Source organism: Sabethes cyaneus, chromosome 2 (assembly GCF_943734655.1).
Source record: "Sabethes cyaneus chromosome 2, idSabCyanKW18_F2, whole genome shotgun sequence".
In the NCBI taxonomy this organism is placed as follows: domain Eukaryota; kingdom Metazoa; phylum Arthropoda; class Insecta; order Diptera; family Culicidae; genus Sabethes; species Sabethes cyaneus.
In genome coordinates this window covers 28466458-28482583 of record NC_071354.1, presented here as the reverse complement: position 1 = coordinate 28482583, position 16126 = coordinate 28466458, and the positions used below count along the sequence as shown (strand labels likewise).

Genomic DNA, 16126 nt, shown 5'->3' with positions numbered 1-16126 from the left:
ATAATTCAATATGAGCCTACACTTAAAATCGTCAACGGTTGGTTTTTTGGTCAAATATTGGACTTACTTCCGAAAGCGTACGCTTAGGAAAAGGCTATTTACATATGAGAGGTATAAGCGAAAAAACTCTGTTCATAAACATTATCGTGCTTCGGAAAGATGGAATAACTGTTTTTAAAATTATTTTTTTCACATTTCATCAGATCATTCTTCGAACGGTAGAGGCAAACAGGATTGGACCCTTAAGCTTTTATATCTTCTTTTACTATATTTTTTCTTTGTTATTGTAAGTATGATAATGACCTTACTTGCATTGCAACTTACCCTACACTCTGCACTGTTACTCTAACTCGCTTCGTTTTTTTTTCTCTGTTTCCAGCGACACAGTTTTTCTCTTCCACGGAAATAGTCCTTACGCTATTTATACTCGCAAAAATCGATATGGAGGCTCGAATTTCAATCTGTCTAGATGTCAGTTAAGAATATATACACTTTTATTTGTTTTTCTCTACAAACAGAAACTATTATGGAATCGAATAGAGTGGTTGAGTTGAACTACTTTTGTAATTCTATATTTACATTTAGAGCGTTTCGATCCCACCGACGGGACATTTGCTGTCACTTTGCTCATTCAACACAAACTTAAGTCGGACCCTACTAGGATAGTTTCTACATTGTTTGAGTGATCACAGTAAGTACTTCATTATTTTCTTTTATTTTCTTAAAACAAACTCAGCAACGTTCGATTAGGTAGTTAACGCTTAAGTTCAATCTAGGGTTTTAGGAGTAAATCTACGAAACTTGAATAGCTTATTTCAACGAACGGTTTTTAACAAATAACGTTAAAATGTTTTCTGCTTTTCGTCGTTTAACAAACACGCGAAATAAACGTTTTAATTCGAAAAATTAAATAACTCATTGTGCGTACTGCGTTGTTTTTCACTTTCTCCCCCCATTTCTGGGACACTCAAATGATCAAAAGAATAAAAGTAGGTAACGAGAAAAGTGCAAAGCCCACCCTCATCGTGGAATCCTTTTGCGACGGCGGCGGTGGCCTTTCGCTGTGTGGCGCTCCGTCCGGATGACCGCAAGAATATGAAAACTTTTTTGCTTTTTCTTGTATCATATCGTACAAAAACAGATTCCACATTCTAATGACCATCCGAGCGATTCGTTTCGGTTCGCCAAGTAGAGCGTACAACGATGGTTCAGGTTCTGTGGTGCGACTTTGCCGAAATTGGCGTAAAACACATCCCGAAGATAACAAACACTTTTAACTACTGCACTAGATTACTTCTATAGTTGTTTAATTTAGATTTAACATGCATTCAATTTTTTAGGTTTTTATTGCTTTTAGAAGATCTTAAAAGGGGGCCGATCTGGGTGATGGATATGAGCTTAGGGATAAACTTAAAGGTGAAATTAACCATTGTTTATCTTTTAAAGGCGAAGTTAAAAAAAATTACGTCGGTTGTTGACTTAGGATCAGCACACATCAAAAAGGAGTCTTTGTTATGATGACATTTAGAGAGTTGCGAAAATTCAGTCGTTTCTTGAAAACAATTCAATTTAGATTTTAGCTGATTTTGACATTTCAGGTTTTTAAAATCCCCATAAGTTTGATTCTGTAAACCGAAGTTAACTTTTTAATATTATTAACATAAATTTGTCTGCCAAACAACCGAATTAAGCTGGAATCACACAGACCGTCAGCGAACATCAACGGCAACGTATCATAACGGAATGTCAGTGATGGTTGCATGCATTTTCAATGATCGCACTCACACGAATATCTTGACTTTCCGTGATGTGACGTTCCGGACGCTTGTGAATGCGCACATCGAAAATGCATGCGACCATCACTGACATTCCTTTACGATACGTTGCCGATAATGTTCGCTGACGGTCTGTGTGATTCCAGCATTATACGCTCTTTCTTACACATTTTGCAATTCCCTTTTTCTTTAAATTCTGCATTTCCGCTAATTCCGCTGGCATTAAATGTTAAAATCGGCCGATAGCCGAGACTGACACTGGCACTGTCCACCATTCCACTAATTAATGTATTAATTTAGCCCGAACAGTTTAAACCAGGCTTATGCCGTGCTTTGAAAATAATCTCAACCCTCTGCGAATATAAATTGAAGTTTTGCAATGCAATGCTTTCCTGTTTTGCTCCGCCCCGAATGAGCTTTAATTTTGTTTCATCTTTCTTTTTCTCCCCGTGTAGATTGTCAGATGCATGCTCACAAGGCTACGGAGCAAATTGTTTCAGTCTATTGCCGATGTTTTCTTTGAAATATTGACCAAATAGCCTCTACTCTCCAGTGTGTAAAGAAAAGATTATGTCTGCTTGTAGTTATGCTCTTTTTGTAAGAGGTAACAGTATTGTCAGGCATCCTTAGGAGACAGAGTAAACGTCTAAGCAGAAAACAAAAGCACTTGGTTGTTGTAACAAGCAGATTTCTCTGTCTCTTATCTCTTTGCAGTTAAAATGAGAAAAAAGAAGCCTGGTTTAAAGACAACACCGATCCTAACAAAATCTTGAAGCCAGCTGGAGCTGGGGATGTAAGCCATATTTAATCCATTCTGAAAATTTGCTTTTGTAGCGAAACACTTGTACTTGGAACACAGGGTAGTCCCTGTGTCCCAACAAAGTTCATTCAGGTTTTGCGTTCGAGTTGTTGGAACTGTTGATGTTGTAAGCTATTAGGCTACCAGAAGTCTATACTACTAGAATATTGAGAGAAAAGAGAGTTGATGCGATCGAAGGCCAAGGTAAAGGAGGGAAGTGGTTTAGCCGTGAAAAGCCTTCGGCCAATATTTGTCAAGGTTAAGGCCAACTTCTAGGCCGATATCATAGCCAGGAACTTTGCGACGGTGGAGGCAATCTACGCCAGGCTGAAAGCGGAGTCTAGGAGAATTGGGCTAAAAATAAATGCATCGAAGACCAAATACATGAAAGGAAGAGACTCAAAGGAAACAAACGCGGGCCTCCCACGGACGGTAACCGTTGACGGCGACGAACTAGAAGTGGTAGAGGAGTTCGTGTATTTGGGATCGCTGGTTACCGTGGACTACAACACTGGTAAGGAGATCCAGCGGCGCATCCAAGCGGGAAATCGGGCCTACTTTGCCCTTCGTAAAATGCTACGATCAGGAAGCGTACGCCGCCGCACGACGCTAAAAATGTACAAAACCCTTATTAGATACCGGTAGTTCTTTATGGACTTGAAGCCGGTGACGCTACTCACGGAGGACATACACGCCCTTGCCGTGTTCGAGCAGAAAGTGCTGCGGACGATATTTGGCGTGGAGTACAAATTGAAAACGGAGAGCGACGGAGGCGTATGAAACACGAGCTACAGGCACTGCTTGAGGAGACTCCCAATGTACATCTAGCAAAAGTTAGCAGGCTACAGTGGGCCGGACACGCCGTAAGGATGCCGGACGACAATGCGACGGAAATAGTCCTCTTCAACAACCTCGCCGGCACCAGGAACAGGGGGGCCCAACGTGCACGATGGCTCGACCAAAAACAGGTTGTAAAAATTGCCGAATTGACTGAATCCAGTAGGATCAGAAAGAAAGTGGAACAAGCGGGTTGCGCCTTTCCGTGAAAGTGGAGCTTTAGTTAGTTGTACGAGATGGTGAAATTACCGAACTCCCACATTGGCGATCCTGCCAATTTGAACTTTCCGTAGATTAATGAAGGTATTTTTTTTTTACGGTTGCAGTGGCGTTGTAGAATATTGGTAAGGTTAAAGTATGTTAATTTGTTAGGGTTAGACAAATTAAATTTAATAGAGAAATTGGTAGTACGAAAAAAGCGCAGGCCGGCAGATTGCCAAAAAGAAGTAGTGCATTGTTTCGTCGTCTGTAGTATAAAGGTTTGTTTTATCTTACGTACTATGCGGTATCGAAATCCGTACAGCTTCGAAATCCGTACACCTAATACAATTTGCTTGATTATATGTATTAAAAAGTCTAAATGCAAAATATTAATAATAGGCCTAGACCCGTGGTTTATTAGCATTACGTCAATGTCAAAATATAGGTAGTAGGCCATCAAATACAAGTAATAAAAATTAAAACGTTAATGCCTATCAGATTTCTTTTTAAATTGGCTGTGTTGTTAGCAATTTGCTAAGAAAATAACTACCAATAAAATGAAGTGTAAAGCGCACTTGAAGTGATTTTCCTATTTAAAATCCCGAAAATCAATTTGAACTAAATGTGTTTATCGTTCTACAGCTTAATTTCATTCGTTATGGCATTGAAATAATATTTATTCGTCATAATTAGTACTGTACGGATTTTGATTCAGTTTTACTAGTTGAATCTAAATTCGTACACCTGTGCAGTATCCTTAGTGATCCAACTCTATTCTATGTTTTGCCAAACAAAATGGAAATAACTAAAGCTAAATATATGTCGATAAACTGGAAGATGGCAATTACGATAATACATGGCGGATAATCCCTTAATAAAAGCATCGAGATAGTTTAAGTTCCGGTCACTACGATAAGAGCTACTATATTGAATTGGTACTCTCGAAATACCGGAGTCTCTTCTGCAATTTTTCAGCTTTCCGTATAATTTGCAACAAAAATCAAGAAAAATGTTATATATTGTTTATAAGTGAAGTTAATTTACTCTAAAATGTTAAAAAAGTTTGTTTCTAAGCCTAATATTTCCTGAGGCATAAGGAAAAGAATGTAAGAACATTTAACAAAAACGAGGTTTTGTTACAAGTGGGATGGATAGAGGCAGTATTTAATCAGTACCAAACCTGATATTTTAACTTTCCGACCGAAAATGAACAATTACCCATAATTTGGCTTAAAAACAAAATGATTGATTCCTTGTAGTGTTCCTGCTGTGCGTGTGAACGACTCTTAGATGAGCAGGACTAAAATACAATGCGTCAATTATCGAGAAAAGCATATTTTATAAAGCAATTAGTCAAATAAAGAAAAACAACTTAGCCACAAACTTTAAACTCATTTCGATCAAGCTTACACGGATTTAAATTCAAAATTATGTGGACTTTGATTGATTTCTAACATGGTGTACGGATTTTGAATCAGGCATAAAAAAGTGTACGGATTTTAAATCAAGAGATGCACATTTTGATCTCGTTTTTTTATAACTAGGATTAATTTTAGCTTCCTGTTATTCCAAATAACTTTAAAATAAGCATTATACTGTCAAAAGAAAACATGACGAATTGTTTATTACAATATCATAATTTTATATTAACCATTTAAAATTGTCTAGCTCTTAGGTGTACGGATTTCGATACGGCACGGTAGTATGTATGAAAATTATTCAAATCTTTATAATGAAATGATGTTAATGCGCATAAAAGCAAAAAAGAAATTTTGTTTGCATTTGAAAACTACCGGTTGTTCAAGTTAGTTTGCAGGTTTGGAGATAGAGTTATTGTTCGGAACTGTCGTGCGTTACTGGGCTTCTAGCGATTAGCAGATTAGCAGAGTGGCGATAAAGACATTTGAAGACCAAGACAAAGGATTCAAGATTTAGCCGGGAAAAACGTAAGACCGACTCTAAAAAAAGCAAACTGGATCAGAGATAGTCTGTTTTTGTTTGTTGTGTGGGATTCAAAGGACAACACTAGAACCAGACGATTCAGATTCAGGCTTTACTGGAGTAGAAAAGAGAATTTAACGAAATCCCGAAAATTTATATGCACAGTGGCGAATTAATGACTATTTTTGCATAAACTCAAAAGAAGTCCAAACTTTGATTGGATTTTTATTTTAATGATATTTTTCATATTTTCCAATCAACATAAGCTTCATTTGTGGCTCAGAAACAATGTTTCGAGGCCCACATTCATTCCCGTGTATGTTAACGAGGGTGTAAGATGATGAAAAAAAGAAGCTTTCGACGTAGGACTACGTCTTTGCGACTGCGACTGCGACTGCGACTGGGTAGCACTTTGTGAAAACGAAAATAAAAGTGTAATGTTTGAATGAAAGATTTCAAATGCTAAAAACACCACCGAACTGTTCCGAGCTTACGTTCCGCCTCCCCGACCGCGGCGGAAACCTCCCTGGTCTAACAGTACTCTTAGGAAACTAAAACGAGAAAGCGCAGCCGCGCTCCGGAAATACTCGAGAAATCGAAACATCTTTACACAAAGAGTGTTTGCGACAGCTAGCACTAGATACAAAATTTATAACCGAACACTTTATGTTTGGTATGTTCGAGGTACACAATCTAACCTCAAGAGCAACCCAAAACGTTTCTGGATGTTCGTTAACGAAAAACGCAATGAGAGTGGTCTTCCATCGAGTATGTTTCTTGGCGAAGAGTGTGCAGATTCTGTTGACGGCATATGCATTTGCAAAACATTTTTCGAGTGTGTTTGATGAGGAAGCTATTAGCAATCAGCAAGTGAGGAGAGCGTTGCGAAATGTGCCTGCTGATGTGCTGGACTTCCGTGTGGGCCAATTCACTACTACAGATGTTGAAACTGCGATCAAAGAAATTAAATCGTCGGCTGCTTCACGGCCTGATGGAATTCCTACGCTTGTCTTGAAGAGGTGTGCGAGTACGTTATGTGAACCATTGCGTTTCATATGCAACAGTTCGCTGAGCCAATCTACATTTCCGGAACGCTGGAAGAACTCGATCATGTTTCCAGTATTCAAAAAGGGAGAAAAGAGAAACATCTCTAATTATCGTGGCATACCATCGCTAAGTGCTGGATCAAAACTGCTGGAAACGCTAGTTTGTAGGCAACTGATGCAAGCAGTCAAATCCTACATCTCAACCGATCAGTGCGGTTTCTTTCCTGGAAGATCTATTTCTACAAATTTACTACAGTTTACGTCATACTGCTTAGTAAACATGAGCGAAGGTGTCCAAGTTGATACCATCTACTCGGATCTGAAAGCAGCGTTTGACAGAGTCAATCATAAGATTTTAGTTGCAAAAATTGATCGTCTAGGTGCACCAACTAGCTTTGTCGAATGGATAGCATCATATCTCACGAACAGTCGATTGTGTGTAAAACTTGGGTTCCACGAATCGAATGCTTTTGGAACCTTTCTGGTGTGCCACAAGGGAGTAACCTCGTACGATGTTTGTTTCCTAATACCTGAAGGATGCAGACTATTCTAAGCAGATGACTTGAAAATGTTCTTGCGGGTGAGAACCATTGAAGACTGCAAGCAGCTTCAATGGATGGTAAACTTGTTTGCAGATTGATGTTCTGAAAATCGCATGGTGATTAGTGTAAAAAAATGTGCCGTAATTTCTTTCACGCGTAAAAAGCATCTGGTACATTGGCAGTAGAAGATTGATGATGAAGTGTAATGATGATGAATCGAAAGAGTTTCATCGTTCAAGGACCTTCAGGTCCTCGTTCGTTCAGGGAGCACTACTCTTACATCATAGCGAAGGCCAATCGCAATCTTGGGTTCATCTTCCGGATTTCCAAGGAATTCAACGATCCGTACTGCCTGAGGGCACTGTACTTCTTACTTGTGCGGTCGACACTTGAAACGGCAGCCACAGTATGGAGTCCATATCATGATGTGTGGATTAAAAGAATTGAAGCGGTTCAGAGGAAATTTATTCGCTACGCTTTGAGGTTTCTGCCTTGGAATAACCCAAACGATTTACCACCTTACGTGAGTCGATGTGCGTTGCTTGGTATGAACACTCTGTCGAAAAGACGTGACATTACCAAGGCTGTTTTCGTTGGGAAATTACTGTTAGGTGAAATAGACGCTCCTCAAATTTTGAGTTAGATCAATGTTAGTATTGCTCCAAGAAATCTTCGACTCCGGCCGTTCCTTAGATTACCAATTTTTAGAACCGAATACGCGCAGAACGAACCTGTTAGAGCAATGTGTTTAGTTGTTAATCAAGTGTTTGACAAATTCGACTTTAATGTCAGTATCAATGTGTTTAAAAATCGTCTGAATTTAAGTAATTTGCTACAACTTACGTAGTATTAAGTCATTCATGTAAACCCTAGCGTTCGATGAATTATAAATAAATCATAATTATAATAATAATAATAATAATAATAAACTACTGAACGAAACTGAACAATTTAGATGTTGTTGGATAGATAAAAGGGCCAGCAATTTTATGGAGGGGGTAAGAGAGCAATTTTAAGGAGGGCGTACGACGACAGTGCGACGAAAATAGTCCTCTTCATCAACCCCGTCGGCACCACAAACACGGGGGCCCAACGTGCACGATGGCTCGACCAGGGCGAAGGCGATTTGCGACTTCTGAGACGACTGGGAAATTGGCGACGAGTGGCCCTAGTCCTATACAAATGAAATACAAATTTCCTCATAACTCTAGAACTAATCAAGCAAATGGAACCAAATTTGGCATGTGGGGGTTTCAGAAGGCAAGAATTTTTTCTATGGTGAATTGAGACCCCTTCCCTCTTTAAGAGGGGGGCTCCCATACAAATAATATATAAATTTCCTCATAAATCAAGAACTAATGCACACAAGTGATTTTTAAAAAAAATCTCTATGCCTAAATGGTTGCAGGCGTTGTACTTATGAATCCCCGTCCACGTATTTTCAAAGTCACCATTGCATTTAATGAAGAATTGAATCTGAATATTTCGCTCTTCTCTTTTAAACATTCACTTAAACAATGGCACTCACAGATTCTTATAAACATATACATGCCAGAAATGCAGTTTACATTAGTCTTTGATCTAATGATCTGATATAGTACTACGTCATCCTTCCGTACAACCCTTAAGGCTGTATACCTTGTAGTTTTTTACGTTACGCCGCATGTAGTAAAATCAAAATCGTAACAGATTTTCAGTTACTCTTCGATGTTTCACTTTTTATTTTTAGAGTTTTTTAAGGAATCACCAAAAACATTTGTACATACAGCCTAGTGTACGGCTCACGAGCTGTTGGTAGTAACTTCCCTCGTGAGCGGGTTGTGCAGGAAGATACTGCGAGGCTGTGTGCTCGTAACTATGTAGATAGCAGAATGTACGCATACACAGCATCAGCAACGGTTGTTTGCTGAACTCTTCTGTCAATGGTGTAAGCGTTGAGTTCGTTTGCTGTAATGTATTAAAAGGATCAAGTGAAGAAACGAAAATGAACACTTTTTCCCCATAAAAATAAAGTGTAGATTGAGGACAATAGCACGGAATTATAGTGAAGGAGTACAGAGATGTAGCGAGAAGACGAATAATAGAATCAGTGTGATTACTATTAAACTTTAAGCGGTTTGACTAACTCATACAGTGCAGCGGACTTCGAACTTCCCATCATATAACTCAGAATACATTGCACAAAAATACGATCCATGCCAATCCTGGTTAGGAGTTATTAAATGCTATTAAAATCTAGCACCATTCTCCAGTTGAACAACATCATCAAGTCATACAGGGGTTGTTCGAAAAGTAGTCTAAGTCAGACTTATTCGGAGCGACACGGTTGCTACCGTCTCATACACAAGCACTGGGTGCTTTGGATAATTAAACGACACTGTACAATCCAAACGACACTGGCTCGAAATCTGAATAAGGAAAACCTGAACGAGGTGCTATGATCTTTAGTTTTGCTCCGATGAGTACGGTGCCAGCGAACCTTGCATAATTTCATGTTTTGTTTTCTGTTCTGTATAATTTATATTTTATGTACATGACTAAATTGTTGGTAAACTCGGGCTCCGAGCTCAGGCACCGTGCTTGGGCTCCGTACCCTAGCTCAAAAGGTTGGCGCGGTGTCGTTCATAAAATTAGTGCTCAGTGCCATACAGTAACAATTCACATATTTATGAACAGTAGCTGATGCTTTTCACAAGTGCGCTTCGAACATATTCGAAGAAATTCGCTTCGAGGTGCGGTTTTAGTAGCGTTTTGGCAAAATGCACCGAAACCAAGAGCGTGTTAGCCATAAATGGAGCAGAGCATTGAAGTACGTTTTGCGGTGCACTGCATGCTTTTACAAGTTTGGTGTCAGTGATTTCATTGTAAAGCGACTATACGTTGCAGCGTGCTCGAACCTGATGGTTTGCTAGTCGGAACGTTTAACCAAACACATTCAACTCGCCGCGAATATTTGTCTTTCAATAACCTTTCGAAAATTATCCTCACTCGAACTATCGTGGAGCAGATACCTACGGTACGGTAAATGCCCATTCGTCAGCCTACGACACAATCAATCGAGGGCAGTTATAACAGACTATACACAATTACAGGCTTTCGGACAAACCTACACAATTGGTCAAAGTAACGATAAGCAAAGTGATGTGTGTAGTTTGGACTTCAAGAACACTCCCAGAAAGAATCAACAAGGAGGATTAAGACCACTGCGACCATTATCCCAACAATTGATACTTCTTAGTAAAGACGATGAGTTTGCTAAGTTATAGATATCCCTATAATAGTCAAACAACTGCGCTTGATGGATTGTTCGTACTATCAGCTCCACGTCGGAGCAAAGCAGTTGGGCATCGTGAGGTACTTCGTGTCCGGCTATATCCCATCCGTCATTTACAATATCCTCTTCCATGTAGAGAAAGGCAAATGTGTCGAACGGAAGCCTGGCTCCGGCCACCCGTCAGTGCTGCGCAACCGCAATTGTAGCAGAAGCTAAAGTGGAACACCTGCAACAAGGTAGCCTCATCGTTCCGCGTAACCGGCCAAATGGTGATAAAGTACCTAGCTAAAATGGCCACTTTTAAGCGAAAGTGTCAGTCGAGGCCGGCCGTATGTCAGCAGCAAGCGCTCACCCAGAAAGTGCGGTTGAAGTTACTGGCGAAAAACATCTTTCCGGCGTAGTCCGATGTCATGGTCATAATGGATGGCGAGATCTACTTGACCTACTTGAGTAGACCGGGTATTTTACATCCCCTACCAAGAAAGTAAGCGATAATGTCAAATATATTTCTCACACTCAGGGATGGTTCGATCACTTTGACTCAATTTTGATCCATTTGACAGTACCGTCTTAACGGGGCCAAATATGACAAAGTTATGTATGGGACATTTGTAGAACAGGTTATTGTCTATAATTTTGCTGAAAAGTTTTGCTGTATCTTTTGCAGTTACGGCACTACAATGCTAGTCACTAATGAGTTACTAGCGTTGTAGCATCGTAACTGCAAAAGATACAGCAAAACTTTGTTCAGAAAAATTGTAGATTAGAACTAGTTCTACAAATGTCCCATATATAATATTGTCATATTTGGCTCGGCTGAGACGATACTGTCAAATGAATCAAAATTGAGTCAAAGTGATCGAACCATCCCTGCTCACACTAAGTTCCCCAAGAAGGTCCTTCTGTGGCTGACGATAAGCGAAAAGAGAATATCCAAATATACAGTACGAAATGCTGCCTTCATCAAGAAGTAGGTATCACACGAAGGAGGATATGGCTTTTGCCTCATATGGCCTCGACTTAATATGCCAGGAAATCACTAAATGACACGAAAGAGCTGAAGAATATTTTTTCATTGACCGTGGAACCTTGAGTTCCAGCCAACAGTCGAATGATCGCCCAGCGGGGCGTTGTAGTGTTAATAAACGTAAGATTTAAGGATAATTTGTTCCGATGAATTGTCTAATACGTCATGGGCGATATAACAAGGGGAGGTGGAATGGAAGCTATCCTGGGTAATGTCCAAAACAATACTAGCTTTCCAGCCCTCGATCTCGTGAAGTTTCGGCTATAAACTAGAATGTTGATGATCAATAGAACTTTTGGAAAGAATTAACTCTCGGCAGAACTTTAGAAACATTGCAAAGAAACATTTATACCGGCATTTCATTGAATAATTTCCAGGAATTGGGGTGTAAAATATCTACTGTATATACGGATGCAAGGAGCGGTTTGTCTTACCTACAAAATCTGCTATTGCTACATAATTCGTAAAGCACTATTAGCGGGCGGATCAGAAATTTTCACTCCAACAAATCCTTTGAAACTGTCGGAAGCACAAAGTTCCGACACATCATATTTTTGTGGATTTCAGGGCAGCATACGATACAGTCGAACGGGAATGGCAATGGCAGACAAAGCAGCTGGTTATCGCTACTTTGCATTCATATTCTTTCCTCGTGTGCGAATTGCTTTGAAAAGTGGCAACCGAGCTTTTATTCTGCAATAAACATAGAGCATCGTCTAATGAGTCTAATCGTTCTGATCGGTTCTGTTATATGCGTAGTGATTGGCGGATGAGGATGAAAGCAATAGAGAACGAGATTAAAACGCTGGAGCAAAGTAAAACGTGCAGGGCGGTACAGTTATTGTAGGGAAAGTGAGCACAATATTTAGTAGTTTTAGAGTTAGAAGAAACAAAATTGATGGATTGATGGATAGTATTCGGTTAATCGTCAACTGTACAGATCCTGATAAAGAATTATTCGTTTACAAGCAGTGTGTTCAAGAATTTGGTAGCCTTTTATCGCTATTAAAAGCGATTTTTCCATCCCTGGTCGTATTTTTTTACTTTTTCCTCAAACTAGTTTTTCCCTTTTATATAGAACTAGTGAATCGAAAACATCTACAGGGTAATTAAGGTTCAATATGAAGTCCCTTTCGATACATCAGATGCTCCCAAAGCTCTTATGAAAGCTTTCGCCAAAGTGTGCGATCCATAAGTTACAACCGAACGAATTTTTTTTGTGATGGTTTTTTTCACTGTACTCTTAAATAATACAACAAGGTAAAAAACGATACGAAGGAAACAGGCACAACAAACGAAGTCGAACACCGTATCATCCTCTTTTTTTTATCTCGATTTTGGTTTTTTTGTGGATTCGCTGCGTTTCGGTAGGCCATTTTGAAATTTCTCTTGGTTCGTATGATCGACAATGTACAATTTCTGCTGAGTGGTGATCGATGATTGATGATGATGAAACTTACTATTTTCTCTTGTTTTTTTTTCTTTCTTTCTTTCTATGTTTTCCTGTTCGTCTCACTGTTGTTGATGAAAAGTTTCGCGAGTCAAGCTTTACTAATAAACTAGTGTGTGATTTTGGTTCGATCTTGTGCTATTCAATCTTTAGTTTCAGTTCGCTTATCTAGAAAGGTGTTTGTTTTTTTTTTTGTTTGGTTTTATATCATTTATATATATAGCTTTGTTATTAAATGCATTTCTTTGTCTTCGCTTTCACTACAGATTCTTACTTATTTGCTTCTCAGTTTAGAGTTGAATTTGTTAATAAAAATCACCTTCCTTCAAGTTATCTAGCTGTATTAAAGACTAAATTTTTCCTCTTATTTCTTTTTTCATTCTCCCACCAGTCGTCATTGTTCTAAAGGTAACTGCTTAACGATGCTTAAGGTTAGTATTTGAAGGTAAAAAGACTCCTACTGGTAGTACTAATGGATGTAAGCTTAAATCCAATATTACACATCGTCTTCGATGCACTTGGTCGGCGTTGGCGAGTTCGCTTGCGAGGGAGCCGGGGGCAACTGCAGCGGAGGCAAACAACCGAGGACGGCCATTTGCTGCAGGTGCTGCTGCTGCTGGGTCTGCGGAGCTGCGTGGAACATTGGCGGTTGCATGGGGGGTAATATCATCTTCTGCTGCATGGTCATTGAGTTAATGGCGTGGGTTAATTGATCTAATTTCTTATCCATCACAGATAGTTGCTGTTCGACGCGGTACAACCGCGCTCCGACGGTCATCGGTTTGATGTTGCCGACCCGGTCGATCCCGGCCAGATAGCTGCCCGGTTTGCCCAGGGTCTGATCCAACCGACGCTGGAGCTCCTTGATGCGGACCATCATGTTCAGGTGGCCCTGCGAGTACTGCTCGATCACGTCCCGTACGTCGTACGGTTTGCGCGCCTGCTGGAACTTACGCCGCGCGACGAAGTACTTGATCTTCCGGATCGCCCGTATCGCATTCCGGTGAGCCTCCGTAAGCCTGTGTGTTGTGAGAGAAAAGAGCGTTTAGTGTTTACTTTTGATAGGCATATATTTTAAATTTAAGCACCGTGGTTAATTTACCAACGGACGAATTCGGCATTGCTGAACAATCACTCTATAAACCTTAGGCATAATAAAAAATTTTAAACAAATTTTCGGAAAATATGGAGAATTCAAAAAGTTGTGAAAATAGGAAATTTGGCTAAATAGATTGAAATTTTAAAAAGTAGATATTTAATTAAAAGTGGTAAGTGAAAAGTAAGAAATTAAGCTTCAAGATAATTAGGTATAGTAATAAAGTATAACCTTAGAGGAGAAAAAGCGGAAAATTCAAAATATAATCCCCGATTTTGGTGGTGACATACAAGTAGGTGCCACGTTGGCTGTATTAAAAGTCGGAAGCGAACAACTTTACTGTGCAACCCATCAGATCATTCTAAAGTATGGGAATAAGAAATAATTCCTGTGGATTGAATTTAAGAAAACATATGCTAAAAAGTCCACCGTGACCCAACTCTGCTGGAACAACGTCAAATGTCAGGATAGTCAGGATGATTTGAAATAAGATGACGGGTGTAAATACGGTCCCATGAATACGAAGTTCTTGTTAAGCATTCCAAATAACAATCCAACAGCAAATTGATTTGATTCATTTCTTATAGTAGTTTTATGAGAACACTAGCTGACCCGACAAACTTCGTGTTGCCGCAAATTAAACTGTGTTGTACATAAATCGTGAATCTTGGATGACCTTTGTCACAATCTCGAGTCTTGCAAATTTCTGACGAGTTCATGGGTGTTTTAATATACAAATTTACCTCACAGTAAAATAGAAAACAACTCCCCCCATTACTTAGCCTGATAAAATAAAGCGGATAGCATTTAAATATTCACCATTATTACAAACCGTTTCGCCGAATACCATTTTGCGGAACACCAATTCTCGGTTGACCATATATAGAGTTTCGCAGAATACCATTTCGCGAAAAATCTTACGCGTGAAGGAAATTAATAGAGGTCAGTAGATCCAGGAAGATAAATAAACCTAGATAGAGGTGATCTCTACGGGAGGCTGCCCCCCGTAGTGGCCGGCGCTTCCAACGGCAGGTCGCCGGCAACACTCGCGGCATGTGGCCGTCTCACCCTGAATCATCTAATGTTACTATTGACAGTTTTTGGTGTTCTTGTTATTGACTAATATTTTATGAAAGAGTCTAAAATTTCTCGAGTTCGATTAGTTTTTGAGTTACGCAAAAATTTCTGTTTTTTTTTGTATGAAAATAAGAACTACCACAGGGGTAAGGGGTCTCAAACCGTCATAAAAAAATTCCTGCCTCCAAAAGCTCCCACATGCCAAATTTGGTTTCATTTGCTTGATTAGTTCTCTAGTTATGAGGATATCTGTATTTCATTTGTATGGGAGCTCCCCCTCTTAGTGGGGGGAGGGATCTCTAACTATCATAATAACCTTCCCTGGTCCCAAAAACCCCTATTTGCAAATTTTCACGCCGATCGGCTCGGTAGTTTTCGATTCTATAAGGAACATACGGACAGACAGACAGAAATTCATTTTTATAGGTATAGATTACAAGAGTGCCGTTTTTGTCCTGTCTCTCTCTGCCTTCCATTTTATTTTGGCATTACTCATCAATACGCTCAATTACTACATCTGATTAACAGTTCTGAAGCAAAATTAAAGAAAATATGAAGAAAGCTTCCTTGAAATTTGGCAATCCTAGGTATAAGGAGAATTAATCCTATAAGATGGTTTTAACTGAACAGTGCTGTCATAAAACCATCCTAAAACCGCATATTCTTGAAAAAGAAATCATAATTTTAAGAAATAATATCCTAGCATAAGCAACTAATCTTTCAAAATAGATACCACAACTTGGAGAAAATTGGAGAAAAGTGCACCTTTTGGACGAAAATTATTCAGTGAAGTCTGAAGTAAAACAAGGACAGTGATGCGCAGTTGCGTTTGTTGATACTAGAAGAACAGAAACCGGTGCAGGTAATGCCCGAAGCAACCGTGGCCCGAACAAAACTGGGTCAAGTAAAACCCGATCTTATTATGGGGGGTCTAACGGAAAGAAATTTGATTCCGATGCCATGAATGAAATCATAAAATTATGAAATGTGAGTTCATGTCAAATCATCACTGAACTGCCATATCAGACAGCACAAAATCAAGAATAATAGTTCATGATTTT

At 39.4% G+C, this 16126-nt stretch overlaps 1 protein-coding gene across 1 annotated transcript in view; it reads right to left on the bottom strand.

Moving 5' to 3' along the window:
* Positions 1-13388: 13388 nt before the first annotated feature.
* Positions 13389-16126, bottom strand: part of LOC128733908 (potassium voltage-gated channel subfamily KQT member 1-like) — a 126390-nt gene continuing 123652 nt past the window's right edge. Inside the window, exon 8 of the mRNA XM_053827774.1 lies at positions 13389-13911. Within this exon, the coding sequence (XP_053683749.1) occupies positions 13389-13911 (523 nt within the window). The remainder of the gene's footprint in view (positions 13912-16126) is intronic.